This window comes from Lithobates pipiens, unplaced genomic scaffold (assembly GCF_037356315.1).
Source record: "Lithobates pipiens isolate NorthernLeopardFrog02 unplaced genomic scaffold, aLitPip1_a1.2 Scaffold_30, whole genome shotgun sequence".
Lineage (NCBI taxonomy): Eukaryota > Metazoa > Chordata > Amphibia > Anura > Ranidae > Lithobates > Lithobates pipiens.
Window position 1 is genome coordinate 19,660,281 of NW_027507791.1, and position 16,554 is coordinate 19,676,834.

The 16,554-nt window shown below is 40.1% G+C and overlaps 1 protein-coding gene across 1 annotated transcript in view; it reads right to left on the minus strand.

The window, feature by feature from the left end:
* Window positions 1-16,554, minus strand: part of EML5 (EMAP like 5) — a gene marked incomplete in the record, with an annotated part of 273,075 nt that overhangs the window by 12,140 nt on the left and 244,381 nt on the right. Inside the window, 6 exon segments of the mRNA XM_077463736.1 lie at window positions 1,735-1,897; window positions 2,723-2,895; window positions 5,529-5,717; window positions 6,519-6,633; window positions 10,947-11,104; window positions 16,332-16,540. Coding sequence (XP_077319862.1) covers window positions 1,735-1,897; window positions 2,723-2,895; window positions 5,529-5,717; window positions 6,519-6,633; window positions 10,947-11,104; window positions 16,332-16,540 — 1,007 coding nt within the window.

Below are 16,554 nucleotides of genomic sequence, written 5' to 3' on the forward strand. Positions count from 1 at the left end.
CCAGTGGACATCGCACACGTAACACGTAATGAGGTCTAGGTATGTCGTTTCGCACAGTAGGGCTGCCCTGCTGCAGTATATATGTGGCGGGCGGTCCTTAAGTGGTTATTATTCACCATGGTTGACCTATGACCTAATATTTACTATGGTTCACATTTTTTGCTATTTTTGTTGCTATTCAGCATGGCAATACTTTAACTGCCAATTGCACGGTCATGCAACACTACCCAAATGACATTGGCATAATTACTTTTCACATAAAGAGATCTTTCTTTTGGTGGTATTTTTCTTTTTATTACATGAACACAAAAAAAATCTTATTTTTATTTTTTTTAATTATGTTTTCTACTTTGTTTTAAAACCTATCCAATAAAAAAAATAAAATTTCTTCATAAATTTAGATCAATATGCATTCTGCTGCAAGACTGGTAAAAATAAAAATTTCCTAATAAAAAGTGTTTATTAATTGGTTTATGTGACAGTTAGAGCGTCTACAAACTATGGTATATACTGGAATTTACACGGCTATGATGCTATACTGGTAACGGCAGTGATAAGGGATTTATAGTGGGACTGTGATAGTGTAGCGGGAAATCTGGCACTAACAGACCGTCTCTGGGAGGTATACTAGCTGACACTGACATCAACAGTGACACTAATACAGTAATCTGTGCTAATACTGTACACTGACTCTGCACTAATGAAACTGGCTGTGAAGGGTTTTAACATCTAGGGGCAATTAGGGAGTTAAAGTGGAGGGCCACCCTGAAAAACAAAAACATTTTAAAAATTAGAAAAAAATCTAAAAAAAAAAAAATGAAAAAAAATTTTTTTTTTTACTTACCAGAAATGCCTGTTGCTAGGCACTTTATCCTAATCTTCCTCTTCCTCCTCCGCGGAGATCTTCTGTCTTCTGTCTTCGTCGCGGCGTCTTCTGGGTAATGAGTCGCGCTGTGTTCTGGGAACTGTGTGTTCCAGAACACAGCGCGTCCCATTCGGAAAGCGCTGCGGGACTCGCGCATGCGCAGTAGCTGCGGGACTCGCGCATGCGCAGTAGGAAACGGGCAGTGAAGCCATAAGGCTCCACTGCCTGTTTCCCTTACAGGGAATGGCGGCGCCGGGACCCGAGAGCCGAGGGACGGGTCGGCCTCGGGCGGCCGACATCGCGGGCGCCCTGGACAGGTGAGTGTGTTTATTAAGTCAGCAACTGCAGTGTTTGCAGCTGCTGACTTTTTTATTTTTTTTTTATTTTAACCGGCCCTCCTCTTTAAGTTTGTGCCTAACAAGTGTAATATTTGCTGCCTTTACTAACAGATCAGGCTGTTTCTTCTCCTTGATTTGCAGGGAGAAGAAACAGCCAGATCGCTTATCTGTGTACAGAGCCCCTGTGTGTTTTTAAAAACAAGACTCTGAGCGGAGATGGGCTACAGCCGATCAGTAGATCTCAGCCATACATCACTGCTGAACAAATCCAGCTGTAGCCAGTGACAGTGCGGGTTAGCAGGCGGGCTCCTAACCCAGAACAGGCTGGATGATGTACATGTAGCCTGCCCTTGCCGCCCCGCAGTAAATATACTGCAGGCGCGTGGCAAGAAGTAAAGTCTAATAACCAGACCTCAGTAGAAAGCAATATTTTGGCCATGCTTCTGAAACTGGTCACGTGATCTAACAGATAACAAAGCGTCAGAACCCTGCACGTCACGCGGGACGGGCCGCTGATGACATCACTCGTACCTGCACATAGCGGCTGTCTGCGGAGAAGTCAATCTGCAGCACGAAGCTGGGAATGTCTTTGCAGTAGCTGATACGGTTCAACGAGGGTCCGATGGTGAGGTCATAGAAATCAACGGCGTTCTCGCCGGAACCCACCGCCAAGTAGTGGGAATCCGGGCTAAATCTGTACAGATCACACGCATTGAGATCATCATAACAATCCAATTACCGTAACAATCCAAATCACAACTATAATCTTTTAACTTTGCTTGAAGGGCAGTCATGGCCAGTGTTTTATTTACATTTGTCCTCTCTGCAGTCCTCACTGATGAACAATACATTGCAGTGATGTCAGGAGCCATCAAAGATTTTTAATTTTGCTCTGCACTCGTGTAATCTCTTGAAAAAAAATTGACCATAAACTGCTGAAGGTTTCCCCTGCATACGCTTTTCCTTGAGTTTCACATTATGATAAAATAAACCATATATTATTCATTGCTGGGTGTTGGAAAGCACATGGCCCCACATCCCTAAATTGGCAAGAATTTATTAAAATGAATGGGTGGAACTTTGAATAATTGAAAACAACATATTAATGTTGTAAATATGTTGTTTTCAATTTGTAGTGAAAAAATATGCAGTCCTCTTCAATGGTTTCCTGAAGAAGCCACTATATAGCGAAACATGTAGAGCTAGGAGTTACTGCTGTCTTTTTATCACATGAATATTGTACAATGAGATTGTGATGATTTTAATTATGTTTAATAAATTTTGATATTTTTTTAATTTGATGTATTTATCGTTTCTGGCACCTTAAAAGTCCCATCCTTTCTATTTACTAAACTCATGATAAAATAAACAGTTCTAATTTTATTTTTCTATCTAGGCTGCTGTGTGCTAGATTGCTCAAGGCTAGCAGTCTCCATTGGGTCAGTTTGGTTCTGTACACCTAGTGACTTTTTGCTTGTACAGACCCCTCATGGCAGCCCTTAGCAGTCATGTTCCTCACCTGATGTCCTGAATGGCAGATCTCCGATCTCTCTTCTTGCCCCAGATCTTTAGGGAGGCCACAACTAAGATTATAAACTCTCCGTTCTTCATGCCGATGGCCACCATATCACCCTCAGGGCTGTAGCAGACAGAACGTGCAGAGTGACCCAGGTTCACCTTGTTTAGCATCTTCTGTGGGGAACACAAAACACAAATCAAATTATCAAATCTTTACCAACACCAAAACAAGAAGGCAACATGCATACTGCTGTGCCTGCCTGGCACATGCACCTATTGTAAACCTAACCAAAACATACCCTCTGCACTCCTTTCCTTTACATATTGCCTGTTGTAAAACCATACATACAGTAGGTGCCGCCGATATTGTGTTTTCAGCGCGATCCTGTCGCGCTGGTTCCCGGCGACAGGCTTCTCTAACCAGCGCAATCTCGCCGCGCTGGTGCTCGCGCTAGCTGCAATAGGAAAATTTTATTTTCCTATAGTAGTGAGCGAGAGAGATCAGCGACAATGTGGCCTCACTAATGAAACCTGCATGCCTTCAGGGGCATACCAGGCCCTTTGATACCAGGCCCCGAAAAAAACGGCGTGGGGGGCCCCCGCAAAATCCATACCAGACCCCTATCCAAGTACGGAGGCCGGCCAGTCAGGGGGTGGGGACGAGTGGGTCTTCTTCCGACTTCGAGGGTCTTGCTCCGCTCCGCTATCTTCTTATAGTTCTTTTACTAGCGGTGGCCCGGTATTCTGTCGCCGCCTTCTTCTCTTCTTCCGACTTCGGGGGTCTTGTCCCCCTCTTCGGTTCTTCTTGCTGGGCCTCCGCTTTCTTCTTCCAGCTCTTTTACTAGTGTTGGCCCGGTCTTCTGTCGCCGCCGCCGCCTTCTTGTCAAAGAGGGGGACAAGACCCCCTAAGTCGGAAGAAGACCCTCGGACGGCGGCAGCGACGACGAAGAAGAAAGCCCAGCTACTCCGCTAGTAAAAGAGCTAGCAGAAGATAGCGGAGGAGTCCGGCGAGAAGACCCCCCAAGATGGAAGAAGACCCCCGTAGCTGTCTAAAAGTATTTTAAAAACTTGTGTTGTGTTTTTTATTTACACTTTTTTCACCAGGTGAATGGGTAGGGGTACATGGTACCCCATACTCATTCACATAGGGTGGGGGGCCGGTATCTGGGGGCCCCCTTATTAAAGGGGGCTCCCGAATTCCCATAAGCCCCCCGCAGACCCCGACAACCAATGGCCAGGGTTGTCGGGAAGAGGCCCTTGTCCTCATCAACATGGGGACAAAGTGCTTTGGGGTGCCATGAAGAGGGCACGCGCGGCCTGGTACGGCTCAGGAGGGAGGGGGGCGCTTGCTCGTCCCCACCCCCTGTCCTGACCGGCTAGCGTGCTCGGTTATGGGTCTGGTATGGATTTTGGTGGGACACCCACACCGTTTTTTTTTTTCGGTGTAGGGGCTTCCCCTTAAAATCCCTACCAGACCTAAGGGTCTGGTATGCTTCCGGAGGGGGAACCAATGCCGGTTTTTTATTTAAAATTTGGTGTGGAGTTCTCCCTTAAGATTCATACCAAATACAGTGCCTGGTATTGGCGGGAATCCAATTCGGATCCTCGCACCAGTGTGAACCCAGCCTTAGTGTCAGCGATGCTTGTCGCTTATCGGGAAAGGAAAAGAAACATTTTACCTTTCCCGATGCTAGCCAGCTCGACGCTGGCTCCCGCGACGGGGCTCGCAGGGTGTCAATCTTGCCGATAAAAGTGGCGAGATTGACACAATATCGCTGCCACCTACTGTAGCTATGATTATGGAGTTGGGAATATCAGGGGATGCAATGTCCACTATTTGGAGTTGGTCTCCCTTTGAAGCTGTAACAGCCTCCACCTTTACTTCTTAAGGTCAGGGCCCTATGCAGGCCACTTGACATCCTCCAAACCAACCTGGTCAAACCACATGACCAGGCCTTTTCTGGCACTTTTTGTAAAAATCTTTTTTTTTTTGCCAGAAAATTACGTAGAACCCCCAAACATTATAATATATATATATATATATATATATATATATATATATATATATATATATATAGATAGATAGATATATTTTTTTAACAGAGACCTTAAAGAATAAAATGGCCATTGTTGCAATTTTTTGTCACACTGTATTTGTACAGCAGTTTTTTAAAAGCACTTTTTTGGGAAAAATATACGTCATGCTTTAAAATTGCGCATGCTCATGGAATGGCATACATACAGACACACATTATATATATATATTATGGTCTGCAAGTGGTTATGGAGCTGGCCTTGCACAGAGGGGTACAATCATCCCTAGACAGAAAAGGGTCTTCAACGAACTGTTACCACAAAGTTGGGACAGCACAATTGTCTACAATGTCTTTGTATGATGTAAGAGTATCCTCTACTGGAAACATCTCAAGTCATTTGAAGGGTCTTCACATACCTTCTGGCCATACAATGTACCTAGGATTCTGTTGGGTTTGGTATTTGTAAGTATGAGTAGGGGCCACACCTTTCTACCACCTTCAAGACTGAAAAACAGGAATGGCCCAAAACACACAAAGGTTTAACACCCTCAAAGGAACCCTCTCTGTAAACTTTGATGCTCCATCACTTGCTCCTTCCCAATGGAGAGCACTGACAGTACAGCTAGCATGGGAAATATAAAAAGACAAGTACTGGGTGCATTGGGTCCCCAACACGCATCATGTGCTCTCATATACAAACATTTGAAGTTTTAGCTGAATATCAACACAGACCAGCTCATGCAAGTTGCATAAAAGTTGTGTTATATCTACCTTATCCACAATGTCCCACAGCCGTACAGTGCCATCTTCCGCAGCGGACAGGAAAAAGTCCCGAGTTGGATGGGTGGCCAGTCCCCAGAGGGGCCCATCCATGTGACCATTGATGAGAATATTACAAGCTGCGTTCTTCTCTCCCACCTCGATAATTTCTGCATTGCGTGTGCCAACTAGGATCTTCCCCTGTGGACAGGGAGTGAAGAGGCAGACTTATAACACCATATTACACCCTATTTCAGATGTACATAGCTAATAAATCAGTGATGGAATAATATAATTCTCTATAAAGCCCAGCTTCAGCCAAACCTGGAAATGGGATCACCAGGATAAATTACCAGTAAGTCCTTACATTTTAGAGATCTCATATCACCAAGGTGAAATGACAAAATAATCTGCAGTTGTATAGAACTATTTAATTAATGCTTCATCAATTCCAGATAGGACTAGCAGGCGACACTGTGGGTATCATCTGTACAAACAGGGCCTCAGGATGGTGGATTAAACCAGAGGTTCTCAACCTGGGCCCAGTAAATTCTTCCAAAACAATCCATGCCCCAATGGTAAAAAGTAAAGATTATGCTCACACATGTTAAATGCAAAAACATGTATTAAAGTGCTGGAAGGCTCTGGATGGGACAGGGTGCCACTAAGGGGGCGGTGAGAGAATGTGAAACTGGCTTGAGGGCAATGTGGGAGGCTGGGCAACACTGTAAGAGGTTGGAGGTCACTGTGAAGGCTGTAGGCCCTCAGAGCACCTGGGAGTACCATGGGCCAGTCTAGGAGTGAGTTTGGGAGCAATATAGGAGGTTAAGGGATGTGCAGATGGCTAAAGGCCTAGAAGAAGGGAAGCTGCAGCCCAGAATTGGACCATGGCCCCATGGTTGAGAACCATTGGCTTAGACATATTTTTTTTAAAGTCTCTCTGTGTCAAATTGGTGTAATAATTTACATAAATAGGTATATTTTATTTTACCAAGCTCTTACCTTGCCCCTGCATACTGATCTGACACAGTCGGTTGTCTGGCCAGTCTCCAGCCTGAAAGCACGACACCTCTTCAGCTCCTGATCCCACAGCTTCACTGCCCCACCTTCCTTGGACCTTGGAAAATGATGTCAGACTTGGAAATGGTAATGTGTAGCATCCCATAGCAACCACCCACCCAATAGCTTAATTACACTAACTACTCCAGGCTGGAAAAAACAAACACTTTATTGGTTGTTGAAGGGGAACTTTACTCTGGTGCTCTCAGAATCCTGCTTTCAGATAAATATACTTGAATAGACTTCGGTGGGCACTTTTTTAGATACGTCTAACCATGTTGCTGCAACTTGAAACCTAAAGCATGCAGACATACATGGTCAAGAGGCTTCAACATCTGAAAATACATGATTTAAAGAGACGTTGACCGTGTTATGATTGTTGATAGATGTGGCCACTCAGGAACTGTTAACCTCAGATTTGCACACTCTGCAGTCTCTGGAGTTTACTGGTTTCGTTACTGGTCAGAGAAGAACAGTTGGACTGGTTCAAGCTGAGAGAAGTCCATTTGTACTCCATTAACCTCCCCTTACAGAAGACATGCAGAAGCCCATCTCTGAGCACCCAACCTTGAATAGGATAAATAATAGATGACCACCCTGGGCTCCTCTCCTTGCATCTAACAGCCAGAAAATGAGATTGTGGTGGGCACTGGATCACCAAACTTGAAGATCTGCTAGGTGTGTGATAGTGATGGACCAATGAAAGTGGAAGTTGGTTCTATTGAAGAAAGTCCATTCTCTAGGAGGTGAGATTATGATTAAAATGTGTATGGCCCTGGTTATGGTCCTAGATTGCTAACCAGCTGATCACTATAGTAAAAACAAAAAACGCTCAACAGGCGATCCCCTGTGGTTAGGGGCTCATTCCTAATACAAACGATCATTTCTCTTCCTTTTTTGGTTACAAGCATCAGATACATTCAACACGTTTCAGGGGAAAGCACCCCCCCCCCCCCTTTCTTAGTGGCTTGGACAATCATTTTTACTATAAACAGGATGGAGTAGTCCATTGTAGTGTTTCCTAGCCTTTTTTCAATCACGGCACCCTTGAAAAAATCTTGAGGTACCCTTCATGTAAGTGTTACTTACCATCAACAGGATACCTGTGCCTGGGAAAATGCATAGAAACATCTTTATAAAACTGACATCGCATCAGAAGTCCCTTTTACATCAAAAGTCAGCAGGTCAGTGAGCCCCATCATATCAGAAGGCCCCCCCCCATGTCAGTGCCCTCCCCCATCATATCAGAGGCCCCCCATCATGTCAGTGCCCTCATCGCATCACAGTCCCCCCCCCAAAAATCACAGCAGAGGTCATCCTATCATGTCAGTTGAACCCCCCATGCCCCACCACCACAGCAGAGACGCCACCCGCACAATCCCATCAGAACCCACCTTCATAAAATCCTCTCATTACAACAGAAGCACTACCATTCTCATTAGAGGCCCCCCTAAATCAAAGTCCCCCATCATAGTCCTACCTTACTCCAGCCTGGCAGAGGGTGGGAGTTGGAGCAGTTACCCTGAATGTTGGGGGCAGCCCTGCATGTCGCCTGTCCTGGATCAATGTGATGCCTTGCCATGGTGCGGGACCCCTGCATGCTGGTCCTAGAGCTTTATTGGTAGCTATGGTGCTGAGGACTGGCCCACACCATGGCAGAACATTCTGATTGAGGGCAAACTGCCCATGTTTTCGGCATCCCAGTGGAACCCAAGCTGCACCCTGGTTAAGAAACAATGCTCTAGAAAACCTAAGGCTGGATTAGGGCTGACTTGTCCTGTCGTTTGTTCACATACAATGTAGTAGACATGTGCAGAACTAAAAAATGTGTTTAGTTTCGGATCGATTCGTTAACTTACTAATTTAGTTTTGTTGCATTTGTAACAACATTTTTTGTTTAGTTTAGATTAATTTTGCTATTTGTTGTGTCTGGAATCTAATTTTTTCAATAGATTTGAAGTAGTCTAATCAAATTTAGATTGAAACAATCAAAATCGATCAGAATTCATTGTGAAAAATAGCTAGTTCTATTCTATTTGAAATACGACTTTCGGAAGATGGTTATATTCTATTCTAATCTATCCAATTTTTCCTATATATTCTATCCCTTTCTGTTCTTTTATTTTCTATTCTATTTGACTCTATTTTCTGTTTTTAATCTATTCTATTTTGCTCTAATCTATTTTCTATTCCTTTATTTTCTATTCTATTTTATTCTATTCTTTTATTTTCTATTCTATTTGTTTCATTGTACTATTTTCAAAATCTGTATTTCAGAAGATGGCTTTATTCTAACATGAATACACATAGTCTTTGAAGAAACTCAGCAAGCATCTGGTTTACTTCATAGGGTCTGCAGGCGATGAGAAACATCCCATAGGAACCTATCGCAATGTTTTATTTTTTATTTTATTTCCATACCTGACCTGCCTGATTTTCTAGTAGTGCATGTGTTATCGGTTAGTTGAATTTTGCGCCAGACCCGGAGCACCTATATGACACTTAAAATGTATTAATGTATGTATGTCAAAACAGATTGCTCTTGGAATTTTGTAACATTGTTAGTGTTTATTCTATTTATTTTCTATTTTTGTATTGGAAAACTATGAAACTTCAATAAAAATTGTCAATTATAATATATATATATAATAATATATATATATAAAAAAAAATATATATATATATATATATATATATATATATATATATTTATATTATATATATATATATATATATATATATATATATATATATATATTATATTAAATAATATATATAAAAAAAAGAAAGAAAAAGAAAAGAAAAAGGAAACCAGCAATATGTTTATTTTTTAAAATTTGCTTTCAAATTACTTTTTTATTTTTGATTCAAATTTTGGATAGAATTTTGTTTCGTTATTTTGGATTCATTTAAATTCGTTACTATTGTAGTTCATAAATTCAGAATTCCCAAATAACGAGAATTTCATCTGAATTTTGATTCGGAACGATACAGACCGCACATGTTTACATTGTTGCCCCATTTCAGCTTCAGTCCAGGCTTTCTGCTTAACTCTATCCTGTTTCTAATATAAACCATTGGTCATGCCCTAAAATAGGGCAAATCTTTTTAATCCTAAAACACGTTGGATGTATCTGATGATCATATATAACCAATAAATGTTTTAAGCATTTCAGGTGAATGTTTGTACTAGATGCTCCGAGCCACACCCCCAAAATGTGATGATAGAAGATTGGAGGAACACCGCTTGGTCTAAAGAAGGTCAGTTCCTTGCTGAGGCCAGCGTGTAGGTGGATAGCTAGAATGCAGCATACAATAGACATGTGCAAATAGTTTTGTTCTGAATTAGTTTTTTTTAACAAAATTCGACAAATTAGTTAATTCAGAAATATCCAAATTAACGAAAAACCTGTTTAACAAATTTTTCAGAATGTTGGAAAATTTGAATATTCATAAATAATTAATACATTTGAATATTCGAAAATTCGTAAATTCTAAAAACCCAAAAATTTGAAAATCTGAAATAATAAGTATTTAATAATAACTTAACTATTAAATTATAGGTATTGTAATTTCCTTTCGAATTTGGCTGTTAGTGAACGTAAGGAACACAAATTTATCTGAAGTTACGAATTATCAGAAATAACAAATGCCGTATATAAACAAATGGAACTTAACTAATTATAATAAATAACAAAAATAATATTTTATTATTATTTTATTATTATTATTTATTTCAATATCTATAATCGAATAGTTAGTAATAGTTACGTTATTGGAATTTCCTTTCAAATTTGGCTGTTAGGGAACATAACGAATACAAATTTATCCGAAGTTCCGAATGCCGTATCTAAACAAATGGAACGTAACGAATTAATAATAATAAATAAATATTTTTTTTTTTAATTACTATTGTTATTTATTCTTAATTCCTTCCGTTCCACTAGATTAGATGCGGCATTCGTTATTTTGGAAAATTTGTAACTTCGGATAAATTTGTGTTCGTTACCTTTCAAATTTTCTAATTTATGAATGGCGATATTTTTTTCTTTTGTTTTTTGGGTCATTCATTATGAATGACCCAAAAAACAAAACAAAAAATAAACAAAACAGATGGTGCACATGTCTAGTGTACAATGCATGGGACGGGGTGGCCTGTCAATGTATGGCCAACAGGAATGGTTTGAGGCTATCAAGTCTACTTTAGAAGGAACATTTCCCACACCTTGATGAACTCATATGGTAAGAATTCAGCTTGTTATGAATGCAAAAGAAGATCAAAATTTGCTACTAGGTAGGTGAACCCAATAAAAGGACCTAATAAGTGCATCTTCCTATAATTTCTGGTGGCATTTAGGCAGAGGAACTTACGGTCTCTCCTTCCCACCAGTGACGATGAGGCCGTCCCTCAGCGTGGTATACATGGTGAACACGGGACCGTTATGAGCTTTGGCCACAATTCGGGACAGTATGTGATCCTTCCAAACACAGACGTCCCCGCTAATCGTTCCAGTAAACGTCAAATTTCCCTGTAATAGAAAGGAAGAGATTCAAGACAGTGCCATCCCAACAGAGCCCTCGGTGCACGTCACCCAATGGGAACCTTGCTATGTCATTGTCAGCCTAAATATGGCCAAATAGTATATTCAGGGCTGCTGATAAGGCAGTACAGCCAGCCCTCCTGTACCAGGCCCCTTTAGTTCAAAAGCGGGGGGGGGGGGCAGAAGGGCCGGCTGTACTGCTGGCACCACTTGTACGATTGTAGTGTATTTTTTGAAAATTAATTTGATATTTTCAGGGGGCCCCGTGATTTTATGTTTGAGTATATTTTATGTGTTTATAATTAGGATTGTTATAACGCAACTCTGGGAATCCAAAAAATTGGGTTGCGTCTAATTGCTTATTTAGGTCTAGGGGGACACAGAAAAGAAGATCGACTTAGCCGATCCTCCACTTCTCCCTAGACGCAACATCTCTTTCCCCATGCTCCAGTCGTCTATCGTCTAGACATGTGCATTGACGAAAAATTTGGTTTGTTATTTTTTTTGTTTTTCGGGTCATTCATTATGATCTAAATTCGTAAATTCAAGAATTTGAGAATTCGAAAATCCGGAAATTCGAAAATCCGAAAATAAGAAAGAAAATCCGAAGATTAGAAAGAACAAAAATCCGAAAACTCTAAATAATAGCCAATAACTAAGAAAAAGGGAATCGCTTTGCTGTGGCTTGTATGCTGTGATCCTGATTTTTCAATAAAAGACAAAATTTCTTTTGAAGTGCGACTGTCCAGGATATTTCTCCCTTTTTCTTCGTTACTACATGCATTGCCAGCACCTGGGGCTCCTGATAGCTGGAGGAGAAGTTTCTATTTCGGCCAACCTACCTGGGGCGGTGGTATCCTTTTTCTCAACTAATAACTAACTACTAAATTATAGGTATTGGAATTTCCTTTCAAAGTTGGCTGTTAGTCAACGTAACGAATACTAATTTATCTGAAGTTACAAATCATCCGAAATAACTAATGCCGCATCTAAACAAATGGAACGGAATGAATTAATAATAAATAAGAATAATAAAAAACTTTTTATTATTTATTATTATTAATTAGTTCTGTTCCCTTTGTTTAGATATGGCATTCATTATTTAGGATAATTCGAAACTTTGGAAAAATTTGTATTCTTTATGTTCCCTAACAGCCAAATTTGAAAGGAAATTTTAATAACTTAATTATTACTAACTATTAAATTATAGGTATTGGAATTTCCTTTCAAATTTGGCTGTTAGGGAACATAACGAATACAAATTTATCCGAAGTTCTGAATTATCCAATATAACAAATGCCATATCTAAACAAATGGAACATAACGAATGAATAATAATACTTTTTTTTATTTTTTATTATTATTATTGTTATTTATTATCAGTTTGTTCCGTTGCATTTGTTTAGATGCAGCATTCGTTATTTCGGATAATTTGTAACTTCGGATAAATTCGTATTTGTTACATTGACTAACAGCCAAATTTAAAAGGAAATTCCAATACCTATAATTTAATATTTAGCAATAGTTACGTTATTATTAGTTATTTCAGATTTACGAATTTTTGGGTTTTCGAACTTTCAGATTTTCGTTCTTATTTGAGTTTTTTTGTTCTTTTGCGTTTTTGTTCTTATTTTCGGCTTTTTGAATTTCCGAATTCTAGTATTTTCGAATCTCAGGATTTTTGAATACCCGAATTTCTGAATATATTCGAATTTACAAATTTCCGAAATTTTTTGAAGATTAAAATTTATGAATATTTGGAAAAATTCACCAAAATGGGTTTTGGTTATTCTGATATTTCCGAATGAACGAATTTGTCGAAATGCGTTAAAAAACCCGAATTCTGAACGAAGCGAATTGCACATGTCTACTACGTTCCTGTTGTAATCAGACCCAATTCAGAGTCTGTAGCCCTCCACTGATTGCGATGATGCCCAGGGACAGTCCACCTCTGGAGATTGAGGGCGCGCCACCTGCTGGTGGAGCAAAGGATCAGTTACGCTAAAGTGCTCCTCCTCCCCCCTAGTCTAAATGAGCAGTTATCCCTTCCAGCCCCACTGCAAGGGATCTTTTTTTTAAATGTTTACTGGGGTAGGGCTTTAAAGTAGACCTCAATCAAATATCAACATATTAAAGCGGTTCTAAAGCCTAAACATTTGTTTACCTTAATGCATTCTTTGCATTAAGATTAAAAATGTTTAGGCATCAGTATCCCCCCTGCCTCGTCCCTTTTACTTACCTGAGCCCTCATTCGATCCAGAGCCGTGCACATCTGCAGCTCTTCTCTCCCCTCACTTCCGGGTCTTGCTGGCTTTGCTGGGACACCAGGTGCAATTGGCTCCCACTGCTGTCAATCAAAACCAGTGATGGGGGGTGGGGTCAAGCCACACTGTCTGTGTCAATGGATGCAGCAGCAGGGCTCAGGAGCGAGTGCCCCCCCCATGAGAAGCGGCTTCCCACAGGGACACTGGACAGAGAGGAGGGGCCAGGAGTGTGGGGGTGAGGGACCCAGGAAGAGGAGGTTCGGGGGCCACTCTGTGCAAGTCTATTGCACAGAGCAGGTAAGTATAGACATGTTTGTTATTTATTTTAACTTTTTTTTATTATTTACCTTTACGCTCTTTTTAAAGAGCAACTGTAGTCTGCTCACATAATTTGTAATAAAAACATCTTTGCTATTCTGAAGCTTCCCTCCAACCACTTTGCATATAATTTTATATTATATATATATATATATATATATATATATATATATATATATATATATATATATATATATATATATATATATATATATATACACTGTGGTCCCATACAGTCGAACCTTGGTTTACGAGTAACGTGGTTAACAAGCTTTTTGAATAACTAGCAACTTTTTTTATTTTTTTTTTAATTGCGACTCGGAACGGTTTGTAGCCGTTCGGAAATACTCGGAAAAACACGGAAATACTTTGTTCCCGAGCCTTTCCGATTTCAGCCGAGCTGTCCCCGAGTGTCGCCCCCCCCCCCACCTCTGGTCACATGTGGTATTGCATGTAATAGAAGTCAATGCGGAATGAATTATCTCCGTTTCCATTGACTTCTATGGGGAAACTCGCTTTGATATGCGAGTGCTTTGGATTACAAGCATTCTCCTGGAACGGATTATGCTTGTAATCCAAGGTTCCGTTGTACTTGCCAGAAATGCTGCAGAAATCTCCCTCCACTGAGTCTGGCTGCATCCATTTTAACTGTGGGCAGCTGAAGCTTCTGCCTGTTCACCTCCTGGATTTACACAGATGCACACCTCCAGCTCTGAAGCTCTCATTAGCCCTCTTATGACTCCCCCCCTTCCTGGCAAACTCTCACAAGAGTGAGAGAGAGAGCTGTGAATGATGTCATAAGCCTAGACTAATGACCAGACAAGAAACAGGAAGTGGGCTGTATAAGGGATTTACTGGCAGAAAAAAAATGTTTTACCATCCAAACTTAAAACAACAACAAGGACAGAAGATTTAATAGATGGAAAGATGACCAAAGTTACGCTTTAACATTCAAGTTCAAGTTCAAGTCATTGTATATGCTTTATAATCTGTAGCTTTCATTAATATAATCCCTGGAGAACCCGCCATGGACTTCCTTGTTCAGGCACTTCCTATAGAGTAACAACGCTGTCCCAGTTTCCAGATGGTGCTCCTTGTCACATGGGCTTCCAATGGAAGTGGCCATTTCTTTACACAGGCGAGGGTGCACTGTTGTCACCATCAGGAAGCCCACCCTGAGAAATGCTATCCAGCCATCACTGTAGGAAGTGGCCGCAGAAATGTTGTAGATCAGCAGCACTGAGATGCAGACATGTGCACTGACAAAAAATTTCTTAGTTTTCATTTCATTTGTTTTTTTGCTTTTTTCAAAAATTTTGATTTCGGAAATTTGGATTCGAAATTCAAAAATCCACGAGTCTGAAAATTTGAAACTTTGAAAAGAAGAAAGAAAATCAGTAAAATTTGAAATAACTAATAACTATTACATTATAAGTATTGGAATTTTCTTTCAAATTTGGCTGTCAGTGAATGTAACAAATACCAATTTATCTGAAGTTACAAATTATCCAAAATAAGGAATGCTGCACCTAAGCAAGTGGAATGGAACAAATGAATAAAAAATAATAATAATAAAAAGGTTTTATTATTATTAGATCGTTACATTACATTCTTTTAGATATGGCATTCGTTATTTCAGAGAATTTTTAACTTCGGATAAATACGTACTCGTTACGTTCACTAACAGCCAAATTTGAAATTCCAATATGCATAATTTAATAGTTATTATTAGTTAATTATTTCAGATTTTTGGGTTTTCTAATTTACAGATTTTCATTCTTTTGAATTTTTATGTTTTCATTCTTATTCCTGAATTTTCACATTTTCAAATTTTCGAAATTTTTAATATATGTAATATATGTGTTTTTGAATTTACAAAATTTCTAATTTCAAATTTTCAGAAATTCAGAAATTAGAAAATTTGGAAATGAGAAAATTCCAAAATTAGAAAATTCCGAAATTTAGGAAATTTGTCAAAATTCAGAAATTCGAAATTTTCGGAAATTGAGAAATTTCGGAATTAACCAATTTGTCAACATTCGTTAAAGAACTAAAACGAATTGCACATGTCTACTGAGATGTAACAAAGTATGATAACTCACATACAGAGAGATAAGATTTTCACAGCAGCCTTTGCTGAATCTGTTGTCTCTCTTTAGTAACTCCCATCTGTGGATTTTAGCTAGAACCTGGATTAGGCAGAAATGTAATGCCCTGTACACACGGTCGGAAATTCCGATGGAAAAGGTCAGATTGGATTTTATTGTCGGAAAATCCGATCGTGTGTGGGCTCTGACTTTTTCCGTTGGAATTTGAAAAAAAATTGAGAGCAGGAACTAAAATTTTCTGACAAAAAAATCAGATCGGACTTTTTCCGATCGGACAAAATGCTACGCATGCTCAGATCAAATTATGAGACCAAAGCTATTGGCTACTAGCCTCTACGTAGTCCTGTCGTACGCAACGAACGTCACCACATTCCGAACGATCGGATTTTCCGACAACTTTGTCCGACCATGTGTATGCAACACAAGTTTCAGACAAAATCCATCAGAAAAAATCTGATGGATTTTGTGGTCGGAATGTCTGACCGTGTGTACAGGGCATAAGTGTGTCCCGGGACAGGTACTCACCGCACCAAACGCAACGGCCAACATGGTCTGCATGCGGGCGTCCTCGATGGAACTCATCATCCCCTTCTTACTAAGCAGCGCTCTCCCCGCCAACGTCCAGAACCGCACATGCTTCATCCCTACCGACACAAACTGGGTGTCCGAGTCCGGCCGGAACTCCGCCACAAAGATTCGCTGGTTGTGGCCAACTTTGCTGGCAATTTTGGCACCTGTGCAGGATCAA